The following is a 19,010-nucleotide window of genomic DNA, read 5'->3' on the forward strand; positions in this document are numbered from 1 at the left end:
GGCGGTAACTTTCTAGAGTTCTAGGCTGCTTTAGCTCAGATTTGATTTCTGTTATGAAAAAAAAAGGGCTGGTACATTCACAATCACACACTTAGACACACCTAAAAAGCAAAAATAAGTAAAAATGAGCATAAGACCTATCGTATATAATGCAATAATACGCTTCTAGAAGGTTTTCAGAAATCAAATGTTTAGAAATCTTTGTTTTAATAGTACATAAAGAGTGGTATTTTAAAAAATTGTATGGCAAATATATTTACAATGACAATCCCCAAAGTTACATATTTTTTTCCATAGGAAACTAATTTTATTTTTTTATTATAAATTTTATTTTTATATTCCCCATACAATTGCGACCCCCTTATTTTGACCCCAATGCCTCCCCTCCCGCCCCCCACTCCCCATAGAGTGTCTCTGGTTCATAGTTGTTTGTTGATTTTGATTTTGATTTTCTTATAGTTATTGTTTTTCCTGGTCCCTTATTTAAGTTTTCTAGATTCCTACTATGAGTGAGACCATCTGGTATTTTTCTTTTTCTTTCTGGCTTATTTCGCTGAGCAAGATCCCTTCCAGCGCCATCCATGTTGCTGCAAATTGCATGTGTTTATCTTTTTTGAATGCTGAGTAATATTCCATGATATATATGTACCACATCTTCTTGATCCAGTCATCTATTTTTGGGCATTTGGGTTGTTTCCAAAGCTTAGCTATTGTAAACAGTGCTGCTATAAACATAGGCATGCAGGTGCTCTTTGGAATTGATGTTTCTGTGTCCTTTGGGTAAATACCTAGGAGTGGAATTGGATCATATGGAAGCTCTATCTTTAGTAGGTCAAGAAATCTCCACACAGCTCTCCATAGTGGTTGCACCAGTTTGCACTCCCACCAACAGTGCAGGAGAGTTCCTTTTTCTCCACATCCTCGCCAACATTTGTTGTTGCTAGTTTTTTTAATATGTGCCATTCTCACTGGTGTAAGATGGTATCTCATGGTAGTTTTGATTTGCATTTCCCTGATTACAAGTGATGTTGAACATTTTTTCATATGTCTGTTGGCCATTTGCATTTCCTCTTCAGAGAAGTTTCTTTTTAGCTCTTCTGCCCATTTTTTCACTGGATTATTTTCTTTGTTTTTGTTGAGTCTCATCAGCTCTTTGTAGATTTTTGTGATCAGTCCTTTATCATAAGTGTTTTGTGCAAAAATGTTCTCCCAGTTGGTGGGGTTTCTCTTTGTTTTTGTTATTGTCTCTTTTGCTGTGCACAAGCTCTTTAATTTGATGTAGTCCCAGCTGTTTATCTTTGCCTTCACTATCACTGCTTTGGGTGATGTGTCTGTAAATTTGTCTTTGATGTGCATATCATGTAGCGTTTCACCTATATTTCCTTCTATGTATTTTATGGTTTCAGGAAAGTGACATATTTTATATGAATTTCTGTTTGGTAAAATAGTGTCTCTCATTAATTCTGGACAAACAGGCTTAGCCGCTTGTCAAAGTTCTAAGCACTTCTTCACAATATGACAGAACATCAAAGAATTGGAACGAAAAATGCCAGGTCATGGGAAAAGCATGACTTTTAAAGAGCCACTCCTTCCATCCTGGATTACAGCAAAAACTTACACTTACCAAGGCACCCTACCCAAGTTTTCTGTCAGGAAGTCACACAAACAAGTTCTCTGAGCACAGATGATATAAATAAAGTGTTTCCTTTTAAATCCTGAATAGGCGGTGCCCAGGTCTTAATTCACTATATCAAACCTGAAGTTTTCTGATCTGAAAAGAGTTGTAGTATGACTACTGTGCTTACTTCTGCACCAGAGGACACCTAAGATGATTGCTTGTCCTATCCCCAAAGCCTAAGCAGTGAGCCTATGTGTCTCGACTAGATGGACCAAGGAGGGAATGGGGGCTGAATATGTTCCCCGGCCCCCAAATGGAATCAATTTATACAGAGATGTAGATTGATTTATGCAGAGATGTAAAAGTGCCAGTGATTGCTACCACTCTTTCCTCTGAAACCGAGATCATTTATACGTGAATTTAGGGCTTTCTTCCTGGAAATCCTAGAAATTTGGGGTCGTAGGCTCTTGAGCCAGTCTGTGTATATCTAAAGCCTGACACTACTATGGATTATACATGTGACCTGAGCAACTTATTTTCCCATCTGAACCTTAGTTTCTCATCTGTGAAATCAGCTTATTAAATAGCAACCTCCCCCCAGGGCAATGAGGAGGACTGAATGAGTCATATTACACTTGCACACAGAACCTAGCCTGTCACTCAGTCACTATAGTTACTGATTTTATATTCAGTCAATAGATGCTATGTAATTCCCATGGAATTCGTACTGTCAAAGAGAACCAAGCATATTAGCCTTATCCAGCATGCTTGTTGGGTGAATAATAACATGCGAGTTTCTTAGGGTCTCAACCAAACCCCTTAATTTTCTCTTTTCTAAACATTCTGAGAAAGGATATACACACACAATTTTTTTTCTAATAAAAATTATGTTTTCTATTAGAATAGTAAAAATACCCTTTTAGGAAAGAATGCTCATGATAATACTTTCAAGGTAAAGACACACTGCATTCAAAGAAAAATGCAAACATCTCCCAGGTTTAATGTTTATTTCAGAAAATAGGGCCTAAAGAGCATAAAGATGGAAAAGGGTACAAAGAGTCAGAGAAAAAGCAGTGCATTATTTGTCCAGATATAAAAGGTAGCAACCAGAAGAGCTGGCCTAACTCTTAGCGCTCCTGTTCCTGTGAGTCTCTGCTTTCAACCCTCCCACTTACCTCCCTTGATTCACCCTCCACACAAAGATGCTGGGCAAATACCCAAAGACTCCTGGTCCCAAATTTGTTCAGGCATCAAGTCACACTCCTATAAAATGGAATTAGCAGCAGATGCTATCTGGTCCAAAGAAACAAATCATTTTTAAAAGTTTTTTTTTTTTAATTTAATTTTAAATACTGTATGAATTCAGTGTTGGACTCAGATCAGAGAAAAAGAAATGTGAAATTCAAGAAAGTTGTAGCTCCAGAGATGAAGAAACTGCCTGCTAATCCCCCAACATGCCTCTGGGAAATGGCCATTCCAGGCAGTGTTACTACATGAGCGAGATGCTGCACAAAAGGAAGGACCCAAGGAAAGCCAAGGGCAGCGCCGCAAGGTCTCGCAGTGTGCCACGCACAGTTCTAGGCCCTTCCCACACTGACTCCATTAGTCCTCACAGGAGCCCACACAGTGGCTTCCTAGACTATGTAAAGGGTTACACTCAACAGCATTACCCACAATGAGGGAATAAACCAAAGGCCAGAGAGAGAGAGAGAGAGAGAGAGAGAGAGAGAGAAAGAAAGAGAAAGTCACCAAATCTAACTTGCAAGGGAGCCCAAGGGAGAAAAAGAAAAGGACAATGGGTTCCAGAAAACCCAGAGACGGCATTCAAATCATCTGACAAGAATAATGGGCTGAGGGGACTGGACAAGCACCAAGCAGAGTAAGACTGGGGTCCGCCAGCTTTCACATTTCAAAGGCAATTCACTGCTATTTTGCTCCTCGGAGTGAGAAATGATCATTTCATCACAAAACAGAGAAAATTAGTTGTACTTCCTTATTAGCTTAAAGCAAGATCAATGACAAGTTGACTTCCAAATTCCATAATTAAAAAGCATTTCCTTTTTATAATTCATGAAGATCCTCAGAGCTGAATCTCTTACACGACAAATTTGAGGTACAAATGAACACGAGGCAGGGCAAAACAGAGTCATAGTGACGGTAGTAATAGCAGTATCAGAAGCAGCAGCAAGCACTGTGGTGGATTTGTAGTTGTTGATCTTTACCACGTCTATTGGGTGCCAGTCATTGTTAATTAAAATCACTGGATACGAAGAGCCTCATTTGATTTCATAAGAAAAGATGAGGATGATTATATCTGTATCCCTCTTTAAGGAAAAAGAGTCTTAAAGAGGTTACGTAAACTGACCAAGGTCACAGAGTCTGAGTGTGACCTATGAATTTCAACCAAGCCCGAAGATCCCAGAGCTTGTACTCTTTAACAACTAGACTGCTCTGGTGTTAGCTCGAAGCTTTTGTCCACAAATATTTCAGCTGTTACTTGTCTAGTTGAAGGAGTTTTTCAAACTGCCCCTGGCCTCTGGAAGAAGGCCATTCTCCAGAGCGAGGGCAAGATAGGCAGGCATAAGACACTAACCTGAGTGGCTCAGGAACAAATCTCAGCATCCACAAGAACAGCCGCCAAAGTAGGGAGGGGGAAGACAGATCAATGTAGAATGGCCAAAGATGGACTATGACCGAGGCCAAGTGATGGGCACAGGAGGGTTCTGACATATGGGGTATCACCCCAGCAGTCTTAAACCAATGACCAAATCTATCTTTTCAAAGGTTAATAAAAGATAACACTTTCATTATTAGTTCTTCAAGGCAGAAATATTTGATTTGAAACAAATTTCCAATTTCCCTTTTGTATTTCCCCAAAAACTTTTCTTCCCTTTAAAAAATTTAACTTCTTCTTAAGTGAACCTAACAAAATACAGAGCCTGATATTGCTGAGTGTGTTGCACAGACCGGGCATCACTGGAAAGGCTCACTGGCCCTTGGAGAGGGCACACAGAAAGCCAAGGAGATGACCCAGGGCTTGCCCTGTGTGCTGGGGTGTGTTTTGTTTTCTGGTGAACTCTTGAATTTCTAATAATAACCCTAGCTCCTCAGATTTGTCCAGAAACCAGGCTGTGACCAAACACTATGATTAACTAGTCCTTGTGATCATAGACACAAACTAGATATGTGAAGACCCTAACCCTGTTCCAGAAGAGAGGCCTATTCTACACCAACTCCAAAAGGGACAATGAGGCTGATAAAATCTCCTAGGCAAATGTCAACATTCTTCAACAACAGAAGGCAGATTAGTGATTCTCACAAAGGATGTTCCAAGGACTTGCTGCTAGTAATAGTTAATATGTGGGAACCAAAAGCTGAATGCCCTGCAATGACAGAGAAGCAGTATTCAGTCAAAAACGCCACCAACTGGGAGAACATTTTTGCACCCAACACTAATGATAAAGGACTGATCACAAAAATCTGCAAAGAGCTGATGAGACTCAACAACAACAAAGAAAATAATCCAGTCAAAAAATGGGCAGAAGAGTTAAAAAGAAACTTCTCTGAAGAGGAAATGCAAATGGCCAACAGGCATATGAAAAAATGTTCAACATCACTTGGCATCAGGGAAATGCAAATCAAAACTACCATGAGATACCATCTTACACAAGTGAGAATGGCACATATTAAAAAAACTAGCAACAACAAATGTTGGCGAGGGTGTGGAGAAAAAGGAACTCTCCTGCACTGTTGGTGGGAGTGCAAACTGGTCCAACCACTGTGGAGAGCTGTGTGGAGATTTCTGGACCTACTAAACATAGAGCTCCCATATGATCCAGCAATTCCACTCCTAGGTATTTACCCAGAGGACACAGAAACATCAATTCCAAAGAACACCTGCACCCCTATGTTTATAGCAGCACTGTTTACAATAGCTAAGCTTTGGAAACAACCCAAATGCCCAAAAATAGATGACTGGATCAAGAAGATGTGGTACATATATACCATGGAATATTACTCAGCATTCAAAAAAGATAAACACATGCAATTTGCAGCAACATGGATGGCGCTGGAAGGGATCATGCTCAGCGAAATAAGCCAAAAAGAAAAAGAAAAATACCGGATGGTCTCACTCATAGCAGGAATCTAGAAAACTTAAATAAGGGACCAGGAAAATGAATAACTATAAGAAAGTGAAAATCAAAATCAACAAAAAACTATGAACCAGAGACACTTTTAGGGGGGCGGGGCGGGAGGGGAGAATGGGGTCAGAATGGGGGGGCTGCAATTGTATGGGGAATATAAAAATAAAATTTATTATTTAAAAAAAAAAAAAAAACGCCAAAAGCAGCGATGACTGAGGGGACTGCTGAGGCAGACCTTCATGGACTTTTGTGGAGCTGTGATAGATATGACTACATTTTATCCCATATCTTTCAGGTTACTCTAGGACTGGTAGCAAAATGAAGTGCTGCACATTGAAGGTGCTTATCTGAGGCACTCAGGAGACATCTCCCGAGCATGCGTGCCTACCAGCCATCAAGAATAGCTAAGAAGGGCCAGATTTAAGAGCAAAACAAGCCCTTGATTGTAAGAGCTCACAATTATTTCAGTCACCTCTTCAGAAATAAAACAAATCTGTATAATATTTTAATGATTCAAATTCCTCAAACAACTCTCAAAAGTAGTTTTCTTGCACTTACACAAATATCATCATTATTTATTCTGAAAGGTGGAAAGTATAGTAAAATTCAAAGTAAAATTGTTCTTCACCAAAAGGCAATGTGCTAAAATAGTGTTTATTGAAACAATAGGAAAACAAAGATTTATCGAAACAATAGGAAAACATGTTTTGCCTCAGATGCAAACATGTTATAACAGGCTAGCCTAGATACATTCTTAAAACAGATTACATGCACTTATTTATTAGGAATGATTCCACATTCTTCAAAACTGTAATACTACAGTATAAACACATGAAATTTTTATGATTATCAGTTTTACCTGCTATTTGTACCGAACCGTCCTCACCCAGAAGAATATTACCAGCTTTCAAATCCCTATTTAAAAAAAAAAAAAAATAGAGAATGAATTACAGAATACAAACATTTTATTGCATTAACTCACTTGGGAAGATTTTTTTAACGTCATATAATGCAGTTATTTGAACAAACTTTTATGCTATAAATATTAAGAATTATATCACAGAATTTTAAAGTTACAAGGATAATTTGTGATTTTATAGTTTGCTCCTAGGGAATGGTTAGGATTTTAGCAACAAGTATTTTATGTGAAGTCATTACCTAGATTTAATGAAATTATTAGTGTTACAGAGTTAGAGATTGTCCATAAACTCACAATACTATCATTTCATCAAGAATTAAAGCCCCTTCTGTATAAAGTCATTCTACTGTGACGCAAATTTGTCTGTGTTGTAACTCCACATTAATCCTCCGTCTCAAACAATGGACTTGATCAGTCTCTTCTCTTGGGAGACTGATTATAAATACTTCTTATAATATTCTCTAATATGTTTCTCTACTATATGAAAGTTGTGCTAAGTAGCCTTAACATTCAAAAAAGACAAATGACAATTTATAAGTTTGATTGCTAAAGTAATACTTTTTCTAATTATTGGACAACACAGAAGATATCATTGAATATATAGCTCACATAGTTTAGGGTAGGGGAATTACAATGTTAGTATTACTGGTAAGTGATTATTTACTTGATTATTTATTTACTTAGGCGATAAACAACTCCTAAGAGGCCAAGTAATACTAACCCATTTGAAACAGGTACTAATATTCTATGCTATTGGCTATTTAAAAAAATTGGCATTTTATGTCATAAATGAAGATGAAATCAGGGCCTCCTTTCCTCTCACCAAAATGTCAAAACGATATGTCAAAACAAGAATGTTAAAAATAATTAACATGTTGCAATTTTGAAAGTCTCTCCTATATTAGAAAATTAGATGTGTCATCCAGTTTGACTGAGTATACTCCGAGTGTGTGCAAATCAAAACTACCAGAAACATACGTCATACCTGTGAGAAGGGCCAACATCAAAAACAAAACAAAACAAAAAACCCAGAAACAAATGACAAGGATGTAGACAAAAAAGATCCTTCGTATACTATTGGTGGAAACATAGATTGATCCAGCCCCGATGGAAAACGGTATGGAAGTTTCTCAAAAATATTAAAAATAGATCTACCATATAATCCTGCAACCCACTTCTATGTGTCTACCCAAAGAATGTAAAAACACTAATTTGAAGGAATATATACACTCCTACATTTATTGCAGCACTATTAATATTAGCCAACTTAGAGAAACAACCTATGTGCCCAGTGATGATTAATGAGTGGGTTCAGAAGATATGTTATCTAGACACAATGGAATACCACTCAGCTATATATTTATATATATAAAACAGATAAACAACTTTTGCAACATCAGGCTGGAACTGGAGTGGATTTTATGCTAAGCAAAATAAATCAGAAGGAGAAAGAAAAATACAAGCGGTCTTCACTTACATGTAGGATAAAAAAAAGAGAGAGAGAAAGCAAAGGAACAGATAAAACTAAACCAAAGCAAATCCTACAAATCTCAGTGCAAAACTGAAGTGACCAGAGGGGAAGAGCAGAGGGTGGAGAGTAAAGAGCAGATGGAGCCCAGAGAACTATGTAGAGCATGATGAGCGTGATATGGTAACACACATCTGAAGAGGTGTAAGCCTGTACCTCTGAATCATATATGGTGTTGTAAACCAACAGTGCCACAGTGCAAAATAATATAATTTTTAAAATAAATGAAATAAAATTTAATAACCAACCCAAAAACAGTATGTTAACTGAATTTTTAATGTGTCCACAACATGATTTTTATATTCTACTCTTATTTCAGTGAAAGCCTCTCCCTGTCCTATAACAAAAGCATCTAAATTAATCCTGAGGATATTTTTTTCCACATCAATTTAGCTTATTTAAGTCAGAAATAATGTTGATACCTACCAGCAATATGTTGTTTCCTTAAGCGTCTCACAAACTAGGACTAAAGAAACAGCTGAATTTAAGCATCTCTGCAGAAGCCATACCTGTGAATCTGACCATTTCTGTGTAGATAGTCTAAGCCTTCCAAAACCTCTTTAAGAATTGTTGCTATTATTGCCTCTTCCAGAACGCCATTCTTGTGTTCTCCTCGGTTGACGATGTATTTTATGATATCCAACATTGAACCTAAGTGAACAGAGAGAACAATTTATTACTTTTCCAGAACAGGGCTCCCAATTTTAAAAACTCACCAAGGAACAGCAAAATACATTCCCTCCCTGTTTATTTAACACAAATACTCCCAAAGCATACAAACAACTGCATGGCACCAAACCCCAATTTGCAAACATACTTTCAGTTGAACTTAATGAAAAGAATTCAGGGGCAAAAACCTGAAGAGGTTAGTCCCTCTTCCCCAGACATACAACTGACTGCAGACAAAAAAGAGGTCTGAACTGATAAAGAAAAGATCAGGAGGTAAAGAGAAAAGAACTTGGTGAATTGCTGGGAGAAAGACTCACTGCTCTCAACACCTAAGATACAGGTGGGAGGAGAGGAAAAATATAATGTTGCCTCTAGATCTCAGTTTTTAACTAGTTTCATTTACTTAATGCCTAATGTGCTGACTTCTATAATAAATAAATACCCAGGACTTTGTTACAATAAACAGATTAGTATCCTTGGCACTGTGAATTCATGTTTCAACACATATTAATTAATATTCCAAATCTCAAGGTGATTTTAAAAGCCATAATTACCTGAGGGGTCAACATTTCTGTAGAGTTAACAAATGGCTTACCTCAGGACCCACTCTGGCCCCAGGCTCTCTTTGCTTAACTAAGAGGATTGACCTTCCCTATCAGATATTACTCCACCAATCTAGCCACCCGCCCCTCAGTAAGAGATTTGATGTAATAAACTTCTATAGAAGAAAACAAATACCTATCTTTTTCCATTTCAGAAAGAAACATTTGTTTATTGACTGACTCTTGAATTTTTGGATCATTTAGGAAATGATACATCCCAAAACATTTTATTTTTATCTCATAAGGAGATACCACAACAGGCCTGTGTGCATTTTTGGCCTGATGAAAGGAAAATGAGCAAAAGTCCACAACTGCCCACTTTCCCCTCACCTGTGGAAACCTGTTTAAACCCTGTTTCTCTGCACAGGGAAAGTAAATTGGATTTCTTTAAAAACAATGAAGTTTTTTATCAAGTCCTTGGGAAAGGGGACAGGAGTTATTCTCATGCTTCCAAAAGGTTAATGGGATAAAAATAAAGACAGGAAGTAAAATCCTCAGCTTGAATAGAGCATTTGGGGCTCTCTGGGGACCCCTAACATCAGAATCTCTCTCAGACTTGTGGACCTGCAAGAAGAGACTAAGATCCTCTTATTGACAAAGAGCCCCTACCCGGGAACCAAGGAACTGTCTCTCAGCACTCCTTAACACAGTGCTGCTCCAACAGGCTCTCTTTATCTTGTTTCGTTCCTTTTTTCTTTTTCTTTTTAATTAAGAACCAAAGTAGGCACTCAAGGAAACAATGACTAATAGGATTGACAAGACTGGGAACAAAACTGAACTAAGCTCTCCCAGGCTCCCTGCTGAGACCTACACAAGCCAACCCAAGGCAATTACAATTTGTTCGTCATCTCAATTCTGGGTTTCTGCTTGATCCAAGATAGTTTCTTAAATAAAATAAATAAATAAGATGCCTCCCTCATTCCGCCTTAGCTGAAACTAGTCTGTACATTAAAATGGGCTCTACAATGTGTATCAATTTTGGCTTCACCCACCCAGGTGGCACAATGTTCTCCTCTGCTCCTAAAGCAAACTTCACATCTCAGAATGATGTTCAGGGTGTGACACCCTGGAAAAGAACACGCTGGAGATGTGGGCAAGCTAGGTGTTACAAAGGAAATCACTTGGGCTTTCTAAGTGTCAATTTTCTGGTCTGAAACATGAAGGTGATAATACTTGCAGTTTAGCAGAGCTTTTAACTCAACAGGTCCTACAGTCACAAATTCCAGCACTGCCAATTAACATGTGCATGACCTTGGGCAAGATGCTGAACTCTCCTGAGCTTTGGTGTACATTCTGAAAAACAGGGATGGTGACACCCGCCATTCAAGGATATTTTCCAGATTAAATAACTGCCTTGAACAAGAACTAACCAGAGTGAGTAGTCAATAAAGTTACAGTTATCATTACTGTCCTATCAAATCATGATGTTAAAGGATCAAAAGAAATAAACTACAGGTATGTGAAAGTGACTTTTAAATTCAACTGCCCAACAGTTTATATAACTTGGGTGACCTGAGACTAGAGAGGGAAAGTGAGATCCCTTTCCAAATGTAAACACAGGATGAGAACAGCACACAGAAGGGGTCTCTCCATTTGAACTGGAACATTTATTGAGCACCCATTTGGTGCCAGGTTCAATAAATTTGAAGGGCATTACACCATGCTTCTTCATGAAATCTGCAACCTGAATCTGCACCATCCAGTACCATAGCCACTAGTCACCTAAGGTTATTTACATAGAGGCTAATTAATCTTGAATAGGAATTCAGTCCTGCAGTAACACTAGCCACATGTCAATTGCTGAAGAGCTACATGTCACTAGTAGAAACTGGATAGGACAGATATAGATCATTTCCATCATCACAGAACTTTCAATAAACGGCATGGAAATAACTCATATTGTCAAGTGTGAAGGACTTGCATAACGTTAGAAACAGAGTTTAAAGAAGGAGTGGTTATCTTTTTTGAAAGGAATAAGGGGTGGCTGCAGAAGGGATATGACATTTCAGGACTTGTGGGACAGACATCTGGGCCTGAGGAGCAGCCCAAGTGAGGCAACAGAGACACCAGGGTGCTAGAGTATTTAGGGAGCCCCACCAACTCCAAGAAGGCCAGAGTGGAGAGGGACATATATATTCTAAGAGGTGAAGCCAAATTATGAGAGACTTTGAATATCAATGCAAAGAAATCTGGTTTTGTCCTCTAGACAAAAAATGAACCACACAAAACTTTTAAATACAGCAGCAAGGGGATCAAATGTAAATTCTTACCAAGTGAACTGCATGCACAAAAGGGGAAAAAAAGAGCAAACAACAAAACCCACTTACCTCCACTTAGTAATTTCATGACCAGCCAAAGTTCATCTTTTACCACGAAAGAGGTGTAATAGGTCACTACGTTGGGATGGCTGCACTGACTCATGGCTTGAATTTCTTTCTATAAAGAGAGTAAAACATGACATAGTATCGTGGAGTGAAAATCAGGAAGCAGAACACAACTGAACCACAGTTGAGGGCCTGGGGTAACGTCCCTACTTAAAAGCATACCGCAGGGGCTGCCAAAACCATTACTTCAAAGCAACTACAGGAGGACTAGCTCACCTTCATTGTCAACTGGCTAGAATTAGAAGGGCCTCAACAGAGGAACACAGATAGAGCACTGTGGCTCAGCCACAGACCTGAGGCTCTTCAGATCAGCCGTCATGTCACCCAGAGAAACCCAACTCATCTAAAAGGGGAAAATAAAACTATTTTTGTTTCTCAGGACTGCTGTAGCGGCAAATGAGAAAAATATATAAGAAAAAGGCTAGAATTTCATATCCTAAACTATCTTCCATGGTATATGTTCCATCAAGGAAAAATACAAGGGGGTGGGGGGCACTCTGGCAAAGTGCTATAAGCTTGAGAAACACCAAATACTACATTCCACTATAAGAGTCACAGGGAATATTAGTGCTGTCAAAGGATCTGATAAGTTCTGCAATAGATAAACTGTCATATTTAAGTGAGTCCACATCAACAACATAGGAAAAGGATGTTTCGTGTGTCACGGTTTAGAAAACTCTGCTGCAGGGGAAGAAGTTTTATATAGACACATAAAACACAAAGCTTTGAAATCAAATAAATGGGAAACTTCAATAAGCCATATTTTTTCTGCAATACTCAAATTCAAATTGATCTCATTTGTGAAGTTATCACCAGATGACTCCTTTATCGCTTCAGTCAAATGCTAGCCCTCAATCAAAACTACCAGACCTGTTTAACTTGCTTTCAAGGTGTTGCCCAAAAACCACAAGAAATAACCTAAGTCACCAGAGAAACCTATTTATTGAAAAACCTATGTATTTATGGTAAAAGTACATGTAGGGTATCCTGTAACTAATTTTAATAATAATGAACTTCGAATTAACTTACCAGAAAATTCCAATTTGGGTGGATCGGCTTGCATATGTACTACTATTTAATCTTCAATTAACCAAAATGTCCTTATATGTCAGGTAACTTGGACAAAACACTGTGACATGTAACTCATACACACCTGAACATATGTTTATTTAAGTGATTTTTACCAAGAATAAACTCACTCCTCTATTTTCTTTTCATTATATACACAATATTTTCCATCATCATTTCCTTCTTCCATTTAGTTGATTACAGGTTTCCTAAATCTAACCCTTTGAATTTAGCAACTCCTGTTCTGAACAAGATCTGAAACCTGAGGTTTAGTTTCCATCTGTTTCTGGTGTTAGGTTTTGATACTCAGATGCATCTGAAGAGAGAAATGGAACACTGCTCAGGCCACTGCTGTTACAGGTCACTAGCATCTGCTCCTAGTGGGGAGGGCCCACTTGGAAGGCCTGTGGCATTAGGTGGAGTCCACTGTGAACAATGCCCCCCAGTTCATAGAATTAAGAATAATGCTTCCAAAAAGTAGTTGTGTGCTAAATTCTCACCATGTTATATTCAATGTAAGTGAATGCCTTTCTAGCTTTCTAACTGCAACCTTTTAAATCATTAATCAAAGTGCACAATAAACCACCAATGCTCATATGAAAGGAAATTCTTTTGCACTGAAGAGAAGTTGGGTCAGAGTCTGGAAAAACACGTTTTCTTATTCTTTGCATTTAGATGACTGGTGTCACTTCCTACCCAGAGGATCAGATTCTCTTACAGGGGTTGTATGTGTGTGTGTATGTGAGAGAGAGAGAGATTAACTCTTTTAAATAACCGATAGATATAACCAATCATATTCTATTCCTTCAAAATTTTGGGTCTTAGATATACCAATGGTACATTTAAAGATCCTGAGGATTTAAAGGATAGAAGCGGGGGAAATAGACACCACCACTACTAATACACCTCCAGGAACACTAGAAGGACAGATCACAGAAAAGGTGGGGACCTGGAAATGGACTTGCATGGTCTGATCACTCACACTGACTTCTTATTCCATTAAGTGTCACTGCCCCCTTCACTGTGTGGCTAGGGGGTCCATACACCCCACTCTTGCATTCTCCATTTAACTGCACAGCCTTTCCCTGAAATACAGACTCCAGTGCCTAAAGACAAGATGAAACTAGCCCTGGGGAGAAACATAAGTTACAATGCCTTGGTATATGACCTGAGCCATCATTGAACACCCACAACAAGTAATATTCCTACAAATTAGTAGAAACACACTTTTATAAGGAAAGAAATAGTGCCCTATCTGCCTACCTAACCCTTATTTTATGTATAAACTTTTTGTTTAGTTGTCTTCTAGAATTTATCTTTTCACTATGGACTGAATGTCAATATCCACCCCCAAATTCATAAATTGAATTGATGGTATTAAAAGGTGGTGCTGGGCCTCCCTGGTGGCGCAGCGGTTGAGCGCTGGGTTGCGAAGCTGCCCGCAGCCTCTGCAGCGCCGGTTCGATTCCCGGCTGCTCCCCGGCCACTGGAGGAGGGTCCCGCATGGCGTGCAGACCCCTCCTGCCGCCCGCTGCTCCCCTCAGCAGTGTACTTCGGTCCTTCTGCCTGCTCTGCTCCCCGCTCTGGCTCTGGTGAATTCTCTCACCCTCCCGCGCTTCTGACTGTACCCAGTGCTTGTATAAATAAATAAATAAATCTTAAAAAAAAAAAGTACTTTAAAAAAAAAAAAAAGGTGGTGCTTTGGGGTCGTGAGAGTGAAGTCCTTGTATTATAGGGCAACCCCAATGTGAAATGAGTTGGTCTGACTGTGGGTCCTCATCCACATGCTTAAAAGGGACTTACAATGAAGGCACACACAAAAAAGTTAATAAAGGGTTTATTTACAAAAAGGGTAAATGAAGAAATGAAGAACTTAGGGAGAAAGAGAGAGAGATAAATTGGTGAATGCGTCCTACCAGTTCCGCTGAGCTGGAACCCCAATAGCAAGCTGAAAGTTGCTAAAAAACCAAGCATCCCCAAGGCCCCCATGTCTGGTTTTATACCAAGCCTGGCTGCTTAACTCCACCCTCAGTTCCCAGCAATTCTCCCTTCCGTGGTGATGACATTATGGGATTTGAGGTCCTTGGTGTCTTGGATCTCTTTGGTCTGGGAGGGGAGGGGGGGAAGGGGGGGAGAAGGGGTGGGCAGGGTGTCCATAAAACCTATTTGTGGAGTTTGCTCAGGACATCCATTCCCCCCAACACTTGTGCAAGAGATTAGTGTCCTCATAAAAGGGGCCCCAGAGATCCAGCTCATCTCTTCAACCATGTAAGGAAGAAGGCCCCCCTACCCTCAACCATGCTGGCACCCTCATCTAGGACTCCCAGGTCAGAACTATGAGACATAAATTTCTATTCTTTATAAGACACCAGCCTATGGTATTTTTATTATAGCACTCTGAACAGACTAAGATAATTTTACATATATTTTATATTTTGAGAAATATAAATATGTCTTGAATCAAATATTCCTTTCCACAGATCTATCACCTCCATTTCTTTTCAAAACAGTGATAATGGTTGCTATTTTAAATCCTTCCTTGGAAACAGTTTACCAATTAAATCATCCAAGCTTTTCCCAACGTCCTAACTTTACCCATATAGGTAGGTGATGCCATTTATTCCCAAAATACTCATTTGTTCTTACTCTTAAAATAACAAAAGGATTGTCCAAAGATGAAGAAATGGATACAATTTTTGAAAATACAATTTTAAAAAATACCAAGTCTTTCCAAAGAAAAAAGGCTTCTAACACTCTATTTCCTGAATCAGGGCACAATCATTGGAAGAAGAGTGCGCATTTTTCAAACTTGAATATGCACACAGATCACCTAGGGGCCTTATAGATATGCAGATTCTGATCCTGTGGGTCCCCCGGTGGGGTGATGCTGCATTTCTAACATGCTCTAAGTGATGCAGATGCTACTGGTCCAGAAACCAGACTTTGAGTGGCAAGGGAGGAAAAGGAAGGCCCAGAGGCACTAGGGTGGAGGAAATGTGAAAATGAGAAGCGCAAATGAACTAGAACAAAGGTGATGGATCAGATGGGCCCAGAAGGAGAGCAGGCCCAGCAGGACTGCCTCACTCAGTCTAACCTGAACAAAGAGGTAGGAAGCAAAGAGAGAAATAAGGGAGAATGTGGTAATAAAAGTGCTCGGGATTTCACACAAGTACGGGAAAGGATGAAAGACTCAAAGGGAGAGAAAAACATACAAGGTCAACGTCAGAACTCACAGGAAACTCTGAAATTAAGGCAACCCACTCGCCGAAAATATAGTCAAGGAATGTAACAGTGGTTGCCTTGGAAGTGCAGTAAAATAAGACTCAGATATGTCAGCAAGCACCTCAGCAAGCTACAGCACGGTGTTTAATCTTCCTCATGGCTTACAGAGTTGGATCCGCTCACACAGCTTCATGGGAGGTGTATCACAAGCAACATATCACAAGAGTGGGAAAACCGACCTAAAATGGAGTGACAAGTAAAGGCCTTTCCATCTGCTCAAAGTGAAGTGGCAGCCACAGCAACTCCCTCTGCTGGGAGCCACGTGGGTGGAAGACAGAGCAGAGCAGACACCCACACACTGCTGCTGCGCCCCCCACCACAGGTTCACAACCCAGGCAGGACTCAGGCTTCTCACGTGGGGCCTACCAGGTTTGGTGGGGGATACGAGAAACATATGGTATCACCCCCCTTGAATATGTGAAGGATTGGGAGGGAGAAAATGACCAAAAAAACAAAACAAAACAAAACAAAACAAAACAAAAACTGGAAAAATGGGGAAAATAACCATGTTTAAATATCTATGAGGGATTTTTCTAATATTGTTATGTGCCGTTTGTCCCCCCAATCCCCCTAAGGAAAATAATTTATCCTATAAACCATGTTGAGTACAAGTGGCAAATGGGAGTGACAGGGACATGACCCACCATGAGTGGCTTAAGGACTCCCTACTGGAAAGAGCTGGTTAGAAGCCTGCCTATGCCACTGACTATGCCTGGGCAGGTTTATCCAGTGTCTGTGAGCTTCAGTTTCCTTTTCTGTAAAAGGGACTTAATAACGCCATCTATATAGTATTGTTGCAAAATAAGCAAAACAAACTCTGTGGAACTCCTTGCAAAGTGCAGGCGCATAACACAAATGGTAAACATTAGTCTCTTGGTCTCTCAGTTTCCTCTTCGTATCCCCTTACTGATCACTATGTCAACCGTCCCATATTCTCTACTAAGCCTTTAAGGTAGAAGCACTCACTCTTTCAAAGAGATGTCACATAAAGAGCTCAATGTGGGCCTCTCTGGTGGCACAGGCGGTTGAGCGCAGTGCTGTGAAGCTGTCCGCAGCCTCTGCAGTGAGGGTTTGATTCCTGGCCAGGCAGGGAGATACCCACATGGTGCAGCAGATCTCTCCTGCTGCACCCGCTGCTCCCCTCAGCAGTGTATTTCAGTCAGCCTGCCTATTCTGCTCCCCACACTGTCTCTGGTGAATCCTCTCACCCTCCTGCACCTCTGGCCTGTATCCCGGTTCTTAGATGAATAAATAAATCTTAAAAAAAAAAAAAAAGAGCTCAGCATGCCCCGCTGGCTCCAAGAGTACCTAAGTAACATGCTTATAGGTCACTGAGCCATGAATTTTCAGCTTCATTTCTGACTCTACATCGTCCCCAACCTATATTATTTGTAATTATTGCACACTGATGAATTATTCTATCCTTGGCGGGGGTGTTACAGTGATTATACCTGAGGGAGTAAATCCTACACTGTCAAAACACTAACAGGGATGTTTCAACAATGGAGCTTCAATAAAAATAAAAATAAAATGTCCATCCTGTCTCATTGCACATATCCTGGTAAGCTGCTCAAACTCTTTTGGGATAAGCAGTCTAAATATATACTTATGCAAAGGATTTCAAACAAAGAGAAATAAAGGAGTTTGAAAATATAAGAAATAGGAAAAAGTTAAAGCCTAGTTTTCTTTTGTCCTTAAGACCATGAGATTCACAAAGCACTAAAAGGAAAGAGATTTCATTTCTGAAAGGAAACGATTTAAATGGAGTCTGAATTCAAAATATTAAACTATATATTTAACCAAATTAGCATATTTTCACAAGTTCTATAAATCCGAAATAAATTCTTATCTGATATTGGTGACAAAATATCCTACTCAGCCTTACTTAAGAAATCAAACTTACTCAAGCTCCAACATCTTGTGACGTTAAATCTGCTATTTCTAACTTTGTTCTAAAGCTGTGGTTCTCAACCTTGGCTACATGTTGAAATAAGCTGGGGAGTTTTTAAAATTACCAATTCCTTTATTCCAACCCCAGGGATGTTGATATAAATTGGTTTAGGATACAGACTGGGAATGAAATTTTTCAAAAGTCCCCAGGTGATTCTAATTTGCAGCCAAAGCCACAAACCACTATCTTCAAGCTGAGCATTGAGATGCATTATTCTTGCAAAGAAATCTTGAAAGAAACATCTACCTCTTAGGCACATTTGCACATTGCAACTGAATCTAAAAGGAAAAAAAAAGTCACCTGTGATTTACAAGTACTATCAAATAATTTATATATTTCCAAATGCAAGAGATAACCAAACACATCTTTAAAATGCATGCAATACTCTCTAAACATTTAAAGAATCCCTAAAATATTATGAGGGTATCTGTGTTAAATAAAAAACAGTTTTCAGAAGGTCATTCTTGAGTTTGCATTTCCATCACATCAGCATCATTATGAATAGTAATTAATATTCAGAAATAAACCAATACTACAAATAGCAGAATTTAAAAAAGAAAAACTCATAAACTTCAATGATTTCAAATAGCCAAGAAAATGAAACTAGGGGTGTAGGGGTTAAATATCAGCACTATCACCTCTGGCCTGAGTTAGATCCCTGGCCTGGGAGCTAACCAGCATATGATGCAACAGAACTGTTTTCTCACCCACTGCTCCCCTAAGCAGTGTACTTCAGTGGATCCGTCTGTTCCACTCCCCACTCTGTCTCTGGTGAATCCTCTCACCCCCTACACCTCTGGCCTCCACCCCAGATTTTCTATGCATAAAGAAGTAAATAAATCTA

General features: G+C 39.3%; 1 protein-coding gene across 5 annotated transcripts in view; it reads right to left on the bottom strand.

Moving 5' to 3' along the window:
• STK39 (serine/threonine kinase 39) overlaps positions 1-19,010 on the bottom strand; it is a 269,704-nt gene that overhangs the window by 184,235 nt on the left and 66,459 nt on the right. For all 5 annotated transcript variants that reach the window (XM_037523465.1, XM_054699833.1, XM_054699830.1 and 2 more), the window contains exons 3-5: positions 11,809-11,917; positions 8,720-8,861; positions 6,623-6,678 (exon numbers count right to left, since the gene is read on the bottom strand). In XM_037523465.1, the coding sequence (XP_037379362.1) occupies positions 6,623-6,678; positions 8,720-8,861; positions 11,809-11,917 (307 nt within the window). The remainder of the gene's footprint in view (positions 1-6,622; positions 6,679-8,719; positions 8,862-11,808; positions 11,918-19,010) is intronic.

The sequence above is a fragment of the Talpa occidentalis genome, unplaced genomic scaffold (assembly GCF_014898055.3).
Source record: "Talpa occidentalis isolate TD23 unplaced genomic scaffold, MPIMG_talOcc4v2.1 talOcc4.3, whole genome shotgun sequence".
NCBI lineage: Eukaryota > Metazoa > Chordata > Mammalia > Eulipotyphla > Talpidae > Talpa > Talpa occidentalis.